At 46.9% G+C, this 14,749-nt stretch overlaps 1 protein-coding gene across 2 annotated transcripts in view; it reads right to left on the bottom strand.

Moving 5' to 3' along the window:
* REV3L (REV3 like, DNA directed polymerase zeta catalytic subunit) overlaps positions 1–14,749 on the bottom strand; it is a 1,049,196-nt gene that overhangs the window by 718,895 nt on the left and 315,552 nt on the right. For both annotated transcript variants that reach the window (XM_086927335.1, XM_086927334.1), the window contains exon 4: positions 9,608–9,768. In XM_086927335.1, coding sequence (XP_086783461.1) covers positions 9,608–9,768 — 161 coding nt within the window. The remainder of the gene's footprint in view (positions 1–9,607; positions 9,769–14,749) is intronic.

The raw sequence follows: 14,749 nt of genomic DNA, 5'->3' as shown, positions 1-14,749 counted from the left end.
GTAGTGAGTGCAGAGTAGTGAGTGCAGAGTAGTGAGTGCAGAGTAGTGAGTGCAGAGTAGTGAGTGCAGAGTAGTGAGTGCAGAGTAGTGAGTGCAGAGTAGTGAATGCAGAGTAGTGAGTGCAGAGTGCAGAGTAGTGAGTGCAGAGTAGTGAGTGCAGAGTAGTGAGTGCAGAGTAGTGAGTGCAGAGTAGTGAGTGCAGAGTAGTGAGTGCAGAGTGCAGAGTAGTGAGTGCAGAGTGCAGAGTAGTGAGTGCAGAGTGCAGAGTAGTGAGTGCAGAGTCGTGAGTGCAGAGTCGTGAGTGCAGAGTAGTGAGTGCAGAGTAGTGAGTAGTGAGTGCAGAGTAGTGAGTGCAGAGTAGTGAGTGCAGAGTAGTGAGTGCAGAGTGCAGAGTAGTGAGTGCAGAGTAGTGAGTGCAGAGTAGTGAGTGCAGAGTAGTGAGTGCAGAGTAGTGAGTGCAGAGTAGTGAGTGCAGAGTAGTGAGTGCAGAGTAGTGAGTGCAGAGTAGTGAGTGCAGAGTAGTGAGTGCAGAGTAGTGAGTGCAGAGTGCAGAGTAGAGAGTGCAGAGTAGAGAGTGCAGAGTAGAGAGTGCAGAGTAGAGAGTGCAGAGTAGTGAGTGCAGAGTAGTGAGTGCAGAGTAGTGAGTGCAGAGTAGTGAGTGCAGAGTAGTGAGTGCAGAGTAGTGAGTGCAGAGTAGTGAGTGCAGAGTAGTGAGTGCAGAGTAGTGAGTGCAGAGTAGTGAGTGCAGAGTAGTGAGTGCAGAGTAGTGAGTGCAGAGTAGTGAGTGCAGAGTAGTGAGTGCAGAGTAGTGAGTGCAGAGTAGTGAGTGCAGAGTAGTGAGTGCAGAGTAGTGAGTGCAGAGTAGTGAGTGCAGAGTAGTGAGTGCAGAGTAGTGAGTGCAGAGTAGTGAGTGCAGAGTGGTGAGTGCAGAGTGCAGAGTAGTGAGTGCAGAGTGCAGAGTAGTGAGTGCAGAGTGCAGAGTAGTGAGTGCAGAGTAGTGAGTAGTGAGTGCAGAGTAGTGAGTAGTGAGTGCAGAGTAGTGAGTAGTGAGTGCAGAGTAGTGAGTAGTGAGTGCAGAGTAGTGAGTAGTGAGTGCAGAGTAGTGAGTAGTGAGTGCAGAGTAGTGAGTAGTGAGTGCAGAGTAGTGAGTGCAGAGTAGTGAGTGTGAGTAGTGAGTGCAGAGTGCAGAGTAGTGAGTGTGAGTAGTGAGTGCAGAGTAGTGAGTGCAGAGTAGTGAGTGCAGAGTAGTGAGTGCAGAGTAGTGAATGCAGAGTAGTGAGTGCAGAGTGCAGAGTAGTGAGTGCAGAGTAGTGAGTGCAGAGTAGTGAGTGCAGAGTAGTGAGTGCAGAGTAGTGAGTGCAGAGTAGTGAGTGCAGAGTGCAGAGTAGTGAGTGCAGAGTGCAGAGTAGTGAGTGCAGAGTCGTGAGTGCAGAGTCGTGAGTGCAGAGTCGTGAGTGCAGAGTAGTGAGTGCAGAGTAGTGAGTAGTGAGTGCAGAGTAGTGAGTGCAGAGTAGTGAGTGCAGAGTAGTGAGTGCAGAGTGCAGAGTAGTGAGTGCAGAGTAGTGAGTGCAGAGTAGTGAGTGCAGAGTAGTGAGTGCAGAGTAGTGAGTGCAGAGTAGTGAGTGCAGAGTAGTGAGTGCAGAGTAGTGAGTGCAGAGTAGTGAGTGCAGAGTAGTGAGTGCAGAGTGCAGAGTAGAGAGTGCAGAGTAGAGAGTGCAGAGTAGAGTGCAGAGTAGAGAGTGCAGAGTAGTGAGTGCAGAGTAGTGAGTGCAGAGTAGTGAGTGCAGAGTAGTGAGTGCAGAGTAGTGAGTGCAGAGTAGTGAGTGCAGAGTAGTGAATGCAGAGTAGTGAATGCAGAGTAGTGAGTGCAGAGTAGTGAGTGCAGAGTAGTGAGTGCAGAGTAGTGAGTGCAGAGTAGTGAGTGCAGAGTAGTGAGTGCAGAGTAGTGAGTGCAGAGTAGTGAGTGCAGAGTAGTGAGTGCAGAGTAGTGAATGCAGAGTAGTGAGTGCAGAGTAGTGAGTGCAGAGTAGTGAGTGCAGAGTAGTGAGTGCAGAGTAGTGAGTGCAGAGTAGTGAGTGCAGAGTAGTGAGTGCAGAGTAGTGAGTGCAGAGTGCAGAGTAGTGAGTGCAGAGTGCAGAGTAGTGAGTGCAGAGTGCAGAGTAGTGAGTGCAGAGTAGTGAGTGCAGAGTAGTGAGTGCAGAGTAGTGAGTGCAGAGTAGTGAGTGCAGAGTAGTGAGTGCAGAGTAGTGAGTGCAGAGTAGTGAGTGCAGAGTAGTGAGTGCAGAGTAGTGAGTGCAGAGTAGTGAGTGCAGAGTAGTGAGTGCAGAGTGCAGAGTAGTGAGTGCAGAGTAGTGAGTGCAGAGTAGTGAGTGCAGAGTAGTGAGTGCAGAGTAGTGAGTGCAGAGTAGTGAGTGCAGAGTAGTGAGTGCAGAGTAGTGAGTGCAGAGTAGTGAGTGCAGAGTAGTGAGTAGTGAGTGCAGAGTAGTGAGTGCAGAGTGCAGAGTAGTGAGTGCAGAGTAGTGAGTGCAGAGTAGTGAGTGCAGAGTAGTGAGTGCAGAGTAGAGAGTGCAGAGTAGTGAGTGCAGAGTAGTGAGTGCAGAGTAGTGAGTGCAGAGTAGTGAGTGCAGAGTAGTGAATGCAGAGTAGTGAGTGCAGAGTAGTGAGTGCAGAGTAGTGAGTGCAGAGTAGTGAGTGCAGAGTAGTGAGTGCAGAGTAGTGAGTGCAGAGTAGTGAGTGCAGAGTAGTGAATGCAGAGTAGTGAGTGCAGAGTGCAGAGTAGTGAGTGCAGAGTGCAGAGTAGTGAGTGCAGAGTCGTGAGTGCAGAGTCGTGAGTGCAGAGTCGTGAGTGCAGAGTCGTGAGTGCAGAGTAGTGAGTAGTGAGTGCAGAGTAGTGAGTAGTGAGTGCAGAGTAGTGAGTGCAGAGTAGTGAGTGCAGAGTGCAGAGTAGTGAGTGCAGAGTAGTGAGTGCAGAGTAGAGAGTGCAGAGTAGAGAGTGCAGAGTAGAGAGTGCAGAGTAGAGAGTGCAGAGTAGAGAGTGCAGAGTAGTGAGTGCAGAGTGCAGAGTAGTGACTGCAGAGTAGTGAGTGCAGAGTGCAGAGTAGTGAGTGCAGAGTAGTGAGTGCAGAGTAGTGAGTGCAGAGTAGTGAGTGCAGAGTAGTGAGTGCAGAGTAGTGAGTGCAGAGTAGTGAGTGCAGAGTAGTGAGTGCAGAGTAGTGAGTGCAGAGTAGTGAGTGCAGAGTAGTGAGTGCAGAGTAGTGAGTAGTGAGTGCAGAGTAGTGAGTGCAGAGTGCAGAGTAGTGAGTGCAGAGTAGTGAGTGCAGAGTAGAGAGTGCAGAGTAGTGAGTGCAGAGTAGTGAGTGCAGAGTAGTGAGTGCAGAGTAGTGAGTGCAGAGTAGTGAGTGCAGAGTAGTGAGTGCAGAGTAGTGAGTGCAGAGTAGTGAGTGCAGAGTAGTGAATGCAGAGTAGTGAGTGCAGAGTGCAGAGTAGTGAGTGCAGAGTGCAGAGTAGTGAGTGCAGAGTCGTGAGTGCAGAGTCGTGAGTGCAGAGTCGTGAGTGCAGAGTCGTGAGTGCAGAGTAGTGAGTAGTGAGTGCAGAGTAGTGAGTAGTGAGTGCAGAGTAGTGAGTGCAGAGTAGTGAGTGCAGAGTGCAGAGTAGTGAGTGCAGAGTAGTGAGTGCAGAGTAGAGAGTGCAGAGTAGAGAGTGCAGAGTAGAGAGTGCAGAGTAGAGAGTGCAGAGTAGAGAGTGCAGAGTAGTGAGTGCAGAGTGCAGAGTAGTGAGTGCAGAGTGCAGAGTAGTGAGTGCAGAGTAGTGAGTGCAGAGTAGTGAGTGCAGAGTAGTGAGTGCAGAGTAGTGAGTGCAGAGTAGTGAGTGCAGAGTAGTGAGTGCAGAGTAGTGAGTGCAGAGTAGTGAGTGCAGAGTAGTGAGTGCAGAGTAGTGAGTGCAGAGTAGTGAGTGCAGAGTAGTGAGTGCAGAGTAGTGAGTAGTGAGTGCAGAGTAGTGAGTGCAGAGTGCAGAGTAGTGAGTGCAGAGTAGTGAGTGCAGAGTAGAGAGTGCAGAGTAGTGAGTGCAGAGTAGTGAGTGCAGAGTAGTGAGTGCAGAGTAGTGAGTGCAGAGTAGTGAGTGCAGAGTAGTGAGTGCAGAGTGCAGAGTAGTGACTGCAGAGTGCAGAGTAGTGAGAGTGCAGAGTAGTGAGTGTGCAGAGTAGTGAGTGTGCAGAGTGTGAGTGTGCAGAGCAGTGAGTGCAGGTGCAGAGTGGTGTGTGCTGTTTAGTGCAGAGTGCTGTGTATTGGCAATGTAAATGACAATGCCATTTATTTATGATTTAAAGAAAAAAAAGAAATGTCATGAGCAATGCCAATTGCTCTACCTTTAATGATGCCGAGACCATTGCATTGCAAATGCTTGTTTTAAAATAGCCTCTCCATTGTGGAGTTAATGTTCTTGTTTTGACTGGTGAGTCTGGATTTGGCAAGTCTGCATTTACTCTTTTTTTTACTCGTTTTAGATTCCTTTTCTGCCATTTAGCTTGAAAGTAGTTAGTAGTAGTTTCAGCAATCTGTTATAGTCTGGGGTTCTGGTGTGTTGTGTCCCAAAGCTGCTTTTATGTCTTGAGTTAGGTCTTTGTCAGCCCAGGCTTTGCTATGATTGATGTTTCTTTGAATGTAAACGTTGAAGTGAAGAATTAGAAAGACCTGAGAGAAGCTTACGAGTACCTCAGTAACTCCATTGAGGTTAATCTTGTGGTGCCTGTGTCACAAAAACCAGCAAAGTAGGTATGAGGGTAGGTTCAGCAAGTGCCTTTCTATTGATGATTTTCGCTCTTGTGGATGGTCCAGACTGTGTAATGTGCTGGTAGGGTCTTTCTGTTTTATGGGGTCTCTTTTGTGTGCTCTATATTAGAGGACCGTGTTAAGCAGAGGCAGGCTGTCGCGCCAGACTGTGGATGCAGAGGTCAGGTATATTAACAATTTAGGACACCACCTGAACAGCCATGAAGCTATGATCATATGAACCCAGGGACCACACTTCTGGCCGTGGGTCGATAAGTACAAGCTCTGTCTTACACAAGAAGTTTGGAGTGATTGTTGAGGAACTGCTAAGCACAGGTGACAGGATGTGCTAGGCAGCTATTTGACTTAAGATTTATGATGCATAGGAAGAGGTTGTGCTTTTGAGTATACAGCGATATACGGGTGGGGGAGGTCACCATTTTGGTAAGGTTGCAAATCAGTCGAGAATTGCCAAAGAACTGTAGAGTGGTAGTTTGGAGGAAGCGCTAGACAGTTATTTAACTACATTTTTTATAATGCATTGACAGTTTTCGCGCTACAGAGCCTCAGAGGGTACAGCATGAGATGGGTGGGGGTCTCCATTTTGATTGCTGCTATAAGTCTTAAATTAGTAGTCACCCCGTTTTAGCAATTATTAGCCGAAGCAGAATTCAGCAATTATTCAGCCTGAAATGCTCTGCAGTTTGCATTAATTACCAAAGAACTGTTGAGCACTCGTGAGGGGAAGAGCTAGGCAGTTAATAGACGAAGTTTTTGTAATGCGTAGAGTGTACAGCGAGGGATGAGCGGGCCCACCATTTTGATTGCTGTTGTAGGTGTTAACCTAGCAGTCACCCACTTTTCAGTAGCTATTAGACTGGACAGCTTAGCAAGCAGATATCAAGCCCATTACGTGGGTGTATGATAAGCAATACTGGATTGGGTGACCGCAGAATGTGCAGATAATTCCCCTAGTTTGAGCATACTTAAGGCACCGCTAATTCAGAGTCCTTAATCCCCAATGGTAAAGCTCCACTAACGCTCTGATATTATTTGGCGAGTGTCTGTTGTACAGGTGCTGCACTACAAAGGGCGAGGGTTTCTTACTTGGTGTTGTAATGAGACTGAATCCAGAAATTTCGCGGTGCGAGCAGCTTGCTGGGTGCTCACATCGATAGGATTCCGCTGACAGTTGGTAGAAGCGTAGAGTAATGGTGGTTTGCAGTTGAGGCCAACATCAGGGCTTCGAGTGGAGATTGGAGCCAAGATGATGGAATCTACACTGCAATGTCATTTCTATCATTCTGGTCTCAATTTCTGGCGTTGAGGTATAGATTTGCAGGTGGATTCATTCCCGTGGAGCAGAGCTGCATGCTCGCACCACCATCTTTCTCCTCATCCAAGCCAAGCCCAACAATCTGAATTACAGTAAAATTTGAGGCAACCAAGACATTTTTAATGTTTGGAATGAAATCCTAAAATTTTTCATAATTCCAGAATTCACTGCAAGTTCTATGTTGGAGCAACACGTTTGTTTTTAGGAAAAAATATGGAAGAATATAGAACAAAAACTCTTCCTTCATACAAATATACAATTTATTACCTCATTTTAAAATCTTTTAAGCAAATATTGAACTGATTTTGGGTTCCTAAGTCATGGGTCTTTAAATGCTTGCAGATATGACTGTTCACCAATCCAGTGGTGCTACACAAACACAACCTATTGGATTATCCGTTCCTGCCAAATCATATTTTTCCTGGTGTCCAACTAAGTAGAGGACAAGCTCAACCACGAACAAATGTGGTTGCATCGGTTGAGAGTCAATATTTCCTTGACAAAACTTTCTAAAACTACCTTTTTTTCCCCATCTCAGCTCCTTCCTGGAAGGTTTCGGGATGATACATCAAGCTGAGCCGAGAAAAGGGGGAGAGACCCAAAACAGGTTTTCCCAATCCATTTTTCCATATACACTTTAGACACAGCTCCATCACAAACCACTGAAAGAATTTACATAAAATGTGGCAGTAAGATAGAGCTTGGTCCAGAAAGAATGCTTCTGTGATTTGGTTTAAATAGTTCTGTGGTTTTTGTGCAATTACTTTACAAATAGTTGTATATTTCACGACACAGAGTATCTGCAGAGACAGCAGATGTCATGCCGAGATCTGATTCGCTGCCACCACCACATCAACAAAAATGTGGCAGCAGCCATCTTAAGACTATGGACTCGCTCCAGAGTTCTAGGAAATCTGTTAAATATATATGCAGAGAACTCTGGGTAGTTCTCAAATTTACCTAAAGTGTCCAGAGGTCCCCAATCCCCTTGGGACACTCAGGGAAAGTGCATTGTTCTTCCACCGTCCGGGAGCAAAAAGCAGCTCCCCGCGTAGTGCGAGAACAGAAAATGTTCCTGTCTGCGCTCATGGACAGGGAAATACTGTGAATTGCTACCACCCTGCGGGAACAAAGGAACTGCTCCTGCGGGGTAGAAGCAATGCCGGCTCCCACTTCACCAGCGATGGGTGCAAGAAGGGGAGCTGGCAGGGCTGGGGGGATCCTGGGCCTCCTCCTGCAGCCCCCAATTTTGGGAGTAGCAGTGGCGTGCCGCTGGTAATCACTGGAGCATTCTAGTAACTAACTCGCACCCTCACCAAGCACAGCCAACATCCCCACATATTACATCACTCATGACATGTTCTATGACATCTTTGATAATATCACTGCAACATTTGCAATGAAACTATTGATAAGAAAACTGGGCAAGGTAGGGCACGAGTTATTTAGTTACCTTAGGGCACGAGTTATAGTAATTTGAGATAACTATAGAGGGTGGATTTCAGTGGTTTTGTACGTTTAAAATGGCATGTTTTAACTGACATTTTCAGCCAACTAGAACATCCCTTTAACCGTTGTATTTTTCTGTGAATTTCTACGGTGTTTTTTTAAATGCATAGTAAGATATACTAATCATACCCAACTATAACATTACTTCAATCTTTGTTTTTATCAGTGAAAAAATCTGTTTTACGGCAGAAAGTCAACAGTCATTTCTGAAAGAGCAGCAAAAGAGTGACACAATGTATTAAGTAATAGCACAAACTGACAATTCTGTGGCCTTATGATAACGGAGGAATAAAATAATATAGAGAAATCCACCTAAGTGGAAAATGAAAAATAAAATCCTACTAAACGTTATTTAGTCGTTTTGCAGTTGGCTTTGGTAGCAACTGGAGTGTAACTATAACAGGGTTCTGACAAGGGTGACATTTTTTCTATGACCTCATCCCGATCAGAAAAAAACTTGAGCAAATGTTTCCTACTTTATTCGCTCTCATGTTGTGGGGTAACGGAGGTTTGGATTTTGCTGCAATCCCACTATTACGGCCTTGCAGTGCAACCATGCTAGTTCTTTCTTTTCCTTTGTATAGAGATCCGTTTTTTTACCACAGAGCAAAAACAAAGATCTTTCAAATTTCACAAGTAAGAAAATATACCACCTATGCCTAAAAAACGTGGCTAATGCATCAGGCTTTTGCAGCTAAAAAGATTTCTTCGCAAATCCTCTATTTTACTCGATCAATACCGACTGACTGACAGAAATCATGATCTCTTTTTACCCAGGTCTAGGAAGAAAGTTACACAGAAAGCACCCAATGAATCAAACTAAAATTCCTGTTCTTGCATTAATGACCAGGGCAGGATGATACATGAAATATTTACCCAGGTCTATCAAGAAAGTTACACAGAAAGCACACAATAATTCCAACTAAAATGCCTGTTCTTGTATTAATGACCGGACAGGATGATAAGTGAAAGAAAGGCTTGCGAATTCTGCCAAAGAACAGGATTAACCAAGATTCCCTGACGACGGCTTATATTGCTGTGAGAATACCAACATGTTCTGGCACACCATAAAGAAATATCTACTGCACATACAAACCTACCGCTCAGGCCACACACGCAGCGGAAATAAACACCTTTTACTCTACAGACCTCGTGAAAATTAATCTGTCCACAGAGCTCAGAGTTTCCAGAGTGCGGCGAGTGCACCAGCTGTAAAGCTTCAAGCTCCACCCACTTCAAACGCCAGGATAAAGCGGGACGGATTTTAAGGCCTATATACGGCCTGTCCGTCCACCCTGTTTAAGATGCATCTTGACTTTACAGCACGTTTGTGTTACTTAATATTTTTTTGTTTTTTAACAGAGTTTTATAAAGCGCGAACTGGAATCGGGTATCAGAGCGCTTTACATAGCACCAGTTGCATTACATGAGGACACATTCATTTTTGTTAGGCACAGGGAGATTAAGTGATTTGTCCAGAATCACAGGACGTTCAGTGTCATTGCCGAGACTCGAACCCAGTTCCCCAGATTCGAGGTCAACCGCCCTAGCCGTTGGGCCAACTCCTCTCCATCTTACAGTTATGGTTCCACATGCTGGTCACATACTTTTGAATAGAACAAAGACGTAGCACCTTACTAGTGCTTACCTTGAACTACACCTCTGGGGCAGCAGAGAGTTATGCGGACGACTGGAAGGTACATTTCTCTCGCAGTTTTTTATTAAACTGTTTCTTATGCCGTGCTTCCCATGTCTGAGCGACCTTATCTGAAACTGAACAGCGCCGTGTGCATGATGTTTTCAACACTGCACTCGCATTAGTTCTGAGCTTCTTGCTGATATTTATCCTGGGGTCAGGTAAAAGGCATTTCATCTCTATTTTCCTCCGAAAAATCTGTTTTAAAATTTAGCCAGACGTTTTTTTCATAAAGTGCGGCTTTAATTCAGACGTTTTCCAAACGCCCCACGAATAACCACAGAATGCATCACTAACCTTTTCGCCGCGTCTTCCTGAACTTCACTGCTGCCAGGTTGAGTAGATTCATGCCGTACAGGTTGTAGTCGATAAAGAGTTGCAGGAGGTATGGGACATGGGCTTCGTGGGGTTGGTAACATTTGTTCATCACAGCTCCTCCTTGCAGAAGCTCACATACTCTGCAGAAAAAATAAAATGAATACGGTCTAATCATTACGCTTTACACTAAGTATGAAAAAAACCTCCTGTGATGTATTTGCAACTTAGTTACCTAAAAAATGAAGTGATACTTTAAAATTATGCAGACCATCCATCAAAACAGGGGTGTAGAGAAGGGCTACCTCTTCTTCACCACCTGTAGACAGCCCATCACACTTGCTCACTTTGCAGCAGTGCTTTATAGACCGCACCTACTAGGCAGCACATGCACTGTTGGTTGCAAGATGTGTTGTTAGCCTACACAGGGGTTATCATTTGTTGGCTTTATTGTCAATCTCATTTGCTTGCTTCAACAAACTTCATAGGCTTTCCTTTTTTAGGTCGAGGACTCCGTCGCACTGCTGTAAGCAGTGGGGGCAGACATCCGAAGAATTAATGTTTTTTACTAAGGGGGCTTGAACCCGCCCCTCTTCTCCATTGGCTGACCTAGTAAATGCTGGCCAGCCATTGGTGGAGAGGGGCGTCACTCCCTTTAAGCCCCCTCTTTTTCGGACTCGGGGGCGTGTTTTTTAGCTTCTTTCTACCTGTGACGTCATCCGTCACTCAAACCTAAAAACACGCCCCGAATCCGAAAATGACCGTGTGTTTCTCCCAGGCATTTCTGCCAAGCCTCGTGGAAACGTGGTCGTGTGGAGCGCTCCTCTCTTGTTTTTTGGTAGACACTTGGAGATTAAGTGATTTGTCCAGAATCACATATGTTGTGCAGACGCCGAGCTGGTTCCCCAGCTCCAAAGTTGCGAGCTCTGGCCGTTGTGCCACATCCTAGTCTCTTCTGCCTTTCCCCTCGCCCATGCCCTTCCTTCCCACATAGTTTCTCTCCTCTTCCCCCTCGCGTATCTCTCCCTCTCCACGCGATCTCCTTTCTCCGTTGCACAGTCCTCCCTCCCCCTGTTTATTCTCCCTGCTCCTGGGCCCGCTCCCCCTGGTTCCACCCTGCCCGGCCGCATCTGCCTCCAGGGTTGTGCGAGGGGGTCATCAATCTTAGTGCCGACATTTGAGCAGACGGGAAATCCTTGTGCAAAGAGGAAAGGGTAAAGGAGCCCCGCCCCCTGAAAAGAAAGGTGGGGGCAGGGCGCTTTCTGGATCATGAGCCTGAAATACTCGCCAGAAAGTACGGATCATCCAGGATGGAGCAGTAATGCGAATCTTAAAATGTGACCGATATCTGATGAGCCCCACAAAGTGGAACTTTCACATAACCGCCAGGAAAACCATCCAAATGCGTAAACGTGCGTAGAAATGCGCACACATGTCTAATGTAATATTTAAAACATCTTCTGTGTCTAATGTAATATTTAAAACATCTTCTGTGTCTAATGTAATATTTAAAACATCTTCCGTGGCTGAAATACTATTTCAAACGTACATCATCTCGCATCTGTCTTAAGTGTACGCATCTGTCATGTCCATGCCATTCATTTTCCGTGCACGTATCTGTCATGTCCATGCTACTCATCTGTCACTGCACGCAATATCATTTAATGTAATATCATCGCAGGCTATGTCATATGTCATTAAAACATCTTCCGTGGCTAGCTTTGTCAAACGTCATCTGTCACGCGTTGTAATATTTAAAGCATCTGTCATCTGTCATTGAAGCACGCAGTCTACAGCACGCAGGCGACAGCATGGTGTCATCGCAGGACGCAGGATGCGTTGTAATATTTAAAACATCTTCCGCGGCTGGCTATGTCAAATGCCATCTGTCACGCAGCACGCGTTGTAATATTTAAAGCATCTGTCATCGCAGCACGCAGGCTAAAGCACGCGGCACGGTGTCCTCGCAGAACGCAGCATGCGTTGTAAAATTTAAAACATCTTCCGTGGTTGGCTAGGTCATATGTCATCTGTCACGCAGCATGCTTTGTATGCATGGTGATATTTAAAATATCTGTCATCTGTTATCGCAGCACGCAGGCTGCAGCACGGTGTCATGCAGGCTATGTAATCGGTCATCGCAGCACGCAAAACATCTGTCATCGCGCAGGCTATGTAATCTGTCATCTCACCCTGCTCTGTCACGCAACATGCGTTGTAATATTTAAAACATCTGTCATCGCATCACGCACAGGCTATGTAATCTGCCATCACAGCACGCAGGCTACAGCACCGACGCGTTGTAAATTGTAGCCTGTGTTCTAAAAGCATACGATGTAAAGCCTCCTGCAATGTTAAAGTTGCAATGGCACCATTTGACACACTACAAAATTTACCATGATTTTTGCCCGAAGGTGTCTAGTAGCAGTAGAAAATATCGTGCAAATAAATATTTCCTTCCAAACGATGCGTTTCATCTGTGAGCCGCTTCCTTGCCCGTATCACCTGTAGGCACACGCTCCCCCCCCCAGGCACATGCACCCCCCCTACAACTAAGCCCCACCCGCCTCACTCACCGGGCTACAGGCTCCTTCATGCGGGGCTTCCCTCACTTGCATCGGTGGCCTCTGCTCCTCCTACGTGCCTACAGCGTTTCACAGCCTCCCCTGGGCCGGGACTTCCGCCTTCTGCCCTTCTCCTCCAGTGACTTTGTGGGCACGGGCTTCCAGCAGAAGGCGCTAATCCCGCCCCAGGGAGAGGCTGTGAACACGTAAAGCACCTGAGTGTGTGGCTTTGTCTGTGTGTGTGGCTCTGTCTACGTGTGTGGCTCTGTCTACGTGTGTGGCTCTGTCTGTGTGTGTGTGTGTGGCTCTGTCTGTGTGTGTGTGTGGCTCTGTCTGTGTGTGTGGCTCTGTCTGTGTGTGTGTGTGGCTCTGTCTGTGTGGCTCTATCTGTGTGTGTGTGTGGCTCTGTCTGTGTGTGTGGCTCTGTCTGTGTGTGTGTGGCTCTGTTTGTGTGTGGCTCTGTGTGTGTGTGTGGCTCTGTGTGTGTGTGTGGCTCCGTCTGTGTGTGTGTGTGGCTCTGTCTGTGTGTGTGTGGCTCTGTCTGTGTGGCTCTATTTGTGTGTGTGTGGCTCTGTCTGTGTGTGTGTGTGTGTGTGTGTGGCTCTGTGTGTGTGTGTGTGTGTGTGGCTCTGTGTGTGGCTGTGTGTGTGTGGCTCTGTCTGTGTGTGTGTGGCTCTGTGTGTGTGTGTGGCTCTGTGTGTGTGTGTGTGTGTGTGTGTGTGGCTCTGTCTGTATGTGTGTGTGGCTCTGTCTGTGTGTGTGTGTGGCTTTGTCTGTGTGTGGATCTGTCTGTGTGTGTGTGGCTCTGTGTGTGTGGCTCTGTGTGTGTGTAGCTGTCTGTGTGTGTGTGGCTCTGTGTGTGTGTGGCTCTGTCTGTGTGTGTGTGGCTCTGTCTGTGTGTGTGTGGCTCTGTCTGTGTGTCTGTGGCTCTGTCTGTGTGTCTGTGGCTCTGTCTGTGTGTGTGGCTCTGTCTGTGTGTGTGGCTCTGTCTGTGTGTGTGGCTCTGTCTGTGTGTGTGGCTCTGTCTGTGTGTGTATGTGTGGCTCTGTCTGTGTGTGTGTGGCTCTGTCTGTGGGTGTGTGGCCCTGTCTGTGTGTGTGGCTCTGTCTGTGTGTGTGTGGCTCTGTCTGTGTGTGTGGGTGGCTCTGTGTGTGTGTGTATGTGTGGCTCTGTCTGTGTGTGTGTGTGGCTCTGTCTGTGTGTGTGTGGCTTTGTCTGTGTGTGGCTCTGTCTGTGTGTGTGGCTCTGTCTGTGTGTGTGTGTGTGTGTGGGGGGGGCTCTGTCTGTGTGCGAGTGGCTCTGTGTAGGTGGCTCTATGTGTGTGTAGGTGGTTTTGTGTGTGTGTGGCTCTGTATGTGTGTGTGGGTGGCTTTGTGTATGTGGCTCTGTATGTGTGTGTGGGTGGATTTGTGTGTGGCTCTGTGTGGGTGTAAATGCAATAGGTCATGCATTTGCGAGCGATTAAGCTATTGGCATTGTAAATGACAATGCCATTTATTTAACGATTAAGCTATTGGCAATGTAAATGACAAAGCCATTTATTTAAGATTTTAAAAAAAAAAAGGTCATGAGCAATGCCAATAGCTCTACATTTAATAATGCCGAGACCATTGCATTGTAAATGCTTGTTTGTGCTTGTCACTCCCCTGAAGCACGGACACATAACTTGAGTCCTTCCACTGCTCATTTTTCAGGCACTACTTTTTTTTTGTTCAAGCCCTTTACGAGAGGGTATTTGTTTTCCAGCTGTCTCCCTGGTGTGCTTCGCTTTTACCCTCCACGTTCTGTGTAGAGCTCTGTTGCCTGTCCGCTTTGCACATGGCCACTCCACGATGCTCACGCTCCTTTTTGCTTTCTCTCCCCCTTGTTAGTTTGTTTCCCTCCCCATAATCTCAAGTCTTGCTTCCCCCACCTCACACCCCGTATTCCTTTCCCATGCCCTCCTGTTGCTTCCCCTCACCCCTGTCATTCTGCACCCCATGTTCCACGTTGCTACCTCTCGTTTGTTACTGTTGCCCCCTGTACTCTCCCTCATTTTGCTTCCCTCACCCACCGCCTTGCTTCCCCAGCCACCGCCCACGCAGCAACTGAGCAAGTTACTAGCAAGGTTGGATTGGTAAGGCGGGCACTCGGGCAATGGTGGAGGGGCCGGTGTCGGAGTTCCAGCTGTGAGCTGCTTTTTTTGGGCAGGCGGGGGGGGGTGGCCTTTCTTGAGGCAGATGTGAATCCATTACCCACCTTTTATCAACGGGCAGAGGTATCACTTGTGTGGTGGGTGCAACACTAAATCCTTTTTCTAAAACCAGAAACCAGAGATACTGGTGATGAGCAAATTTCCCACCATTAATCTTTCCAATAAACCTCTAAATAAAATGGAATTGGAGGTCTTCGAAAAAAAAAAAAGGTTTTAGTTTTGCATCCACCACACAAGTCAATAAACCGGATTGATGATCCTACGAACAACATTTTATACCGATCAAATTAACTCATTCAGAATATTCTTTTATAAAAAAGTCAGGATTAGTATCATCTAAATATGTTAACAATTAAATAAACAAAA

Source organism: Lissotriton vulgaris, chromosome 6 (assembly GCF_964263255.1).
Source record: "Lissotriton vulgaris chromosome 6, aLisVul1.2, whole genome shotgun sequence".
Taxonomy (NCBI): domain Eukaryota; kingdom Metazoa; phylum Chordata; class Amphibia; order Caudata; family Salamandridae; genus Lissotriton; species Lissotriton vulgaris.
The sequence above is the reverse complement of the archived record's forward strand: the minus strand, read 5'-3'. Positions and strand labels throughout refer to the sequence as shown.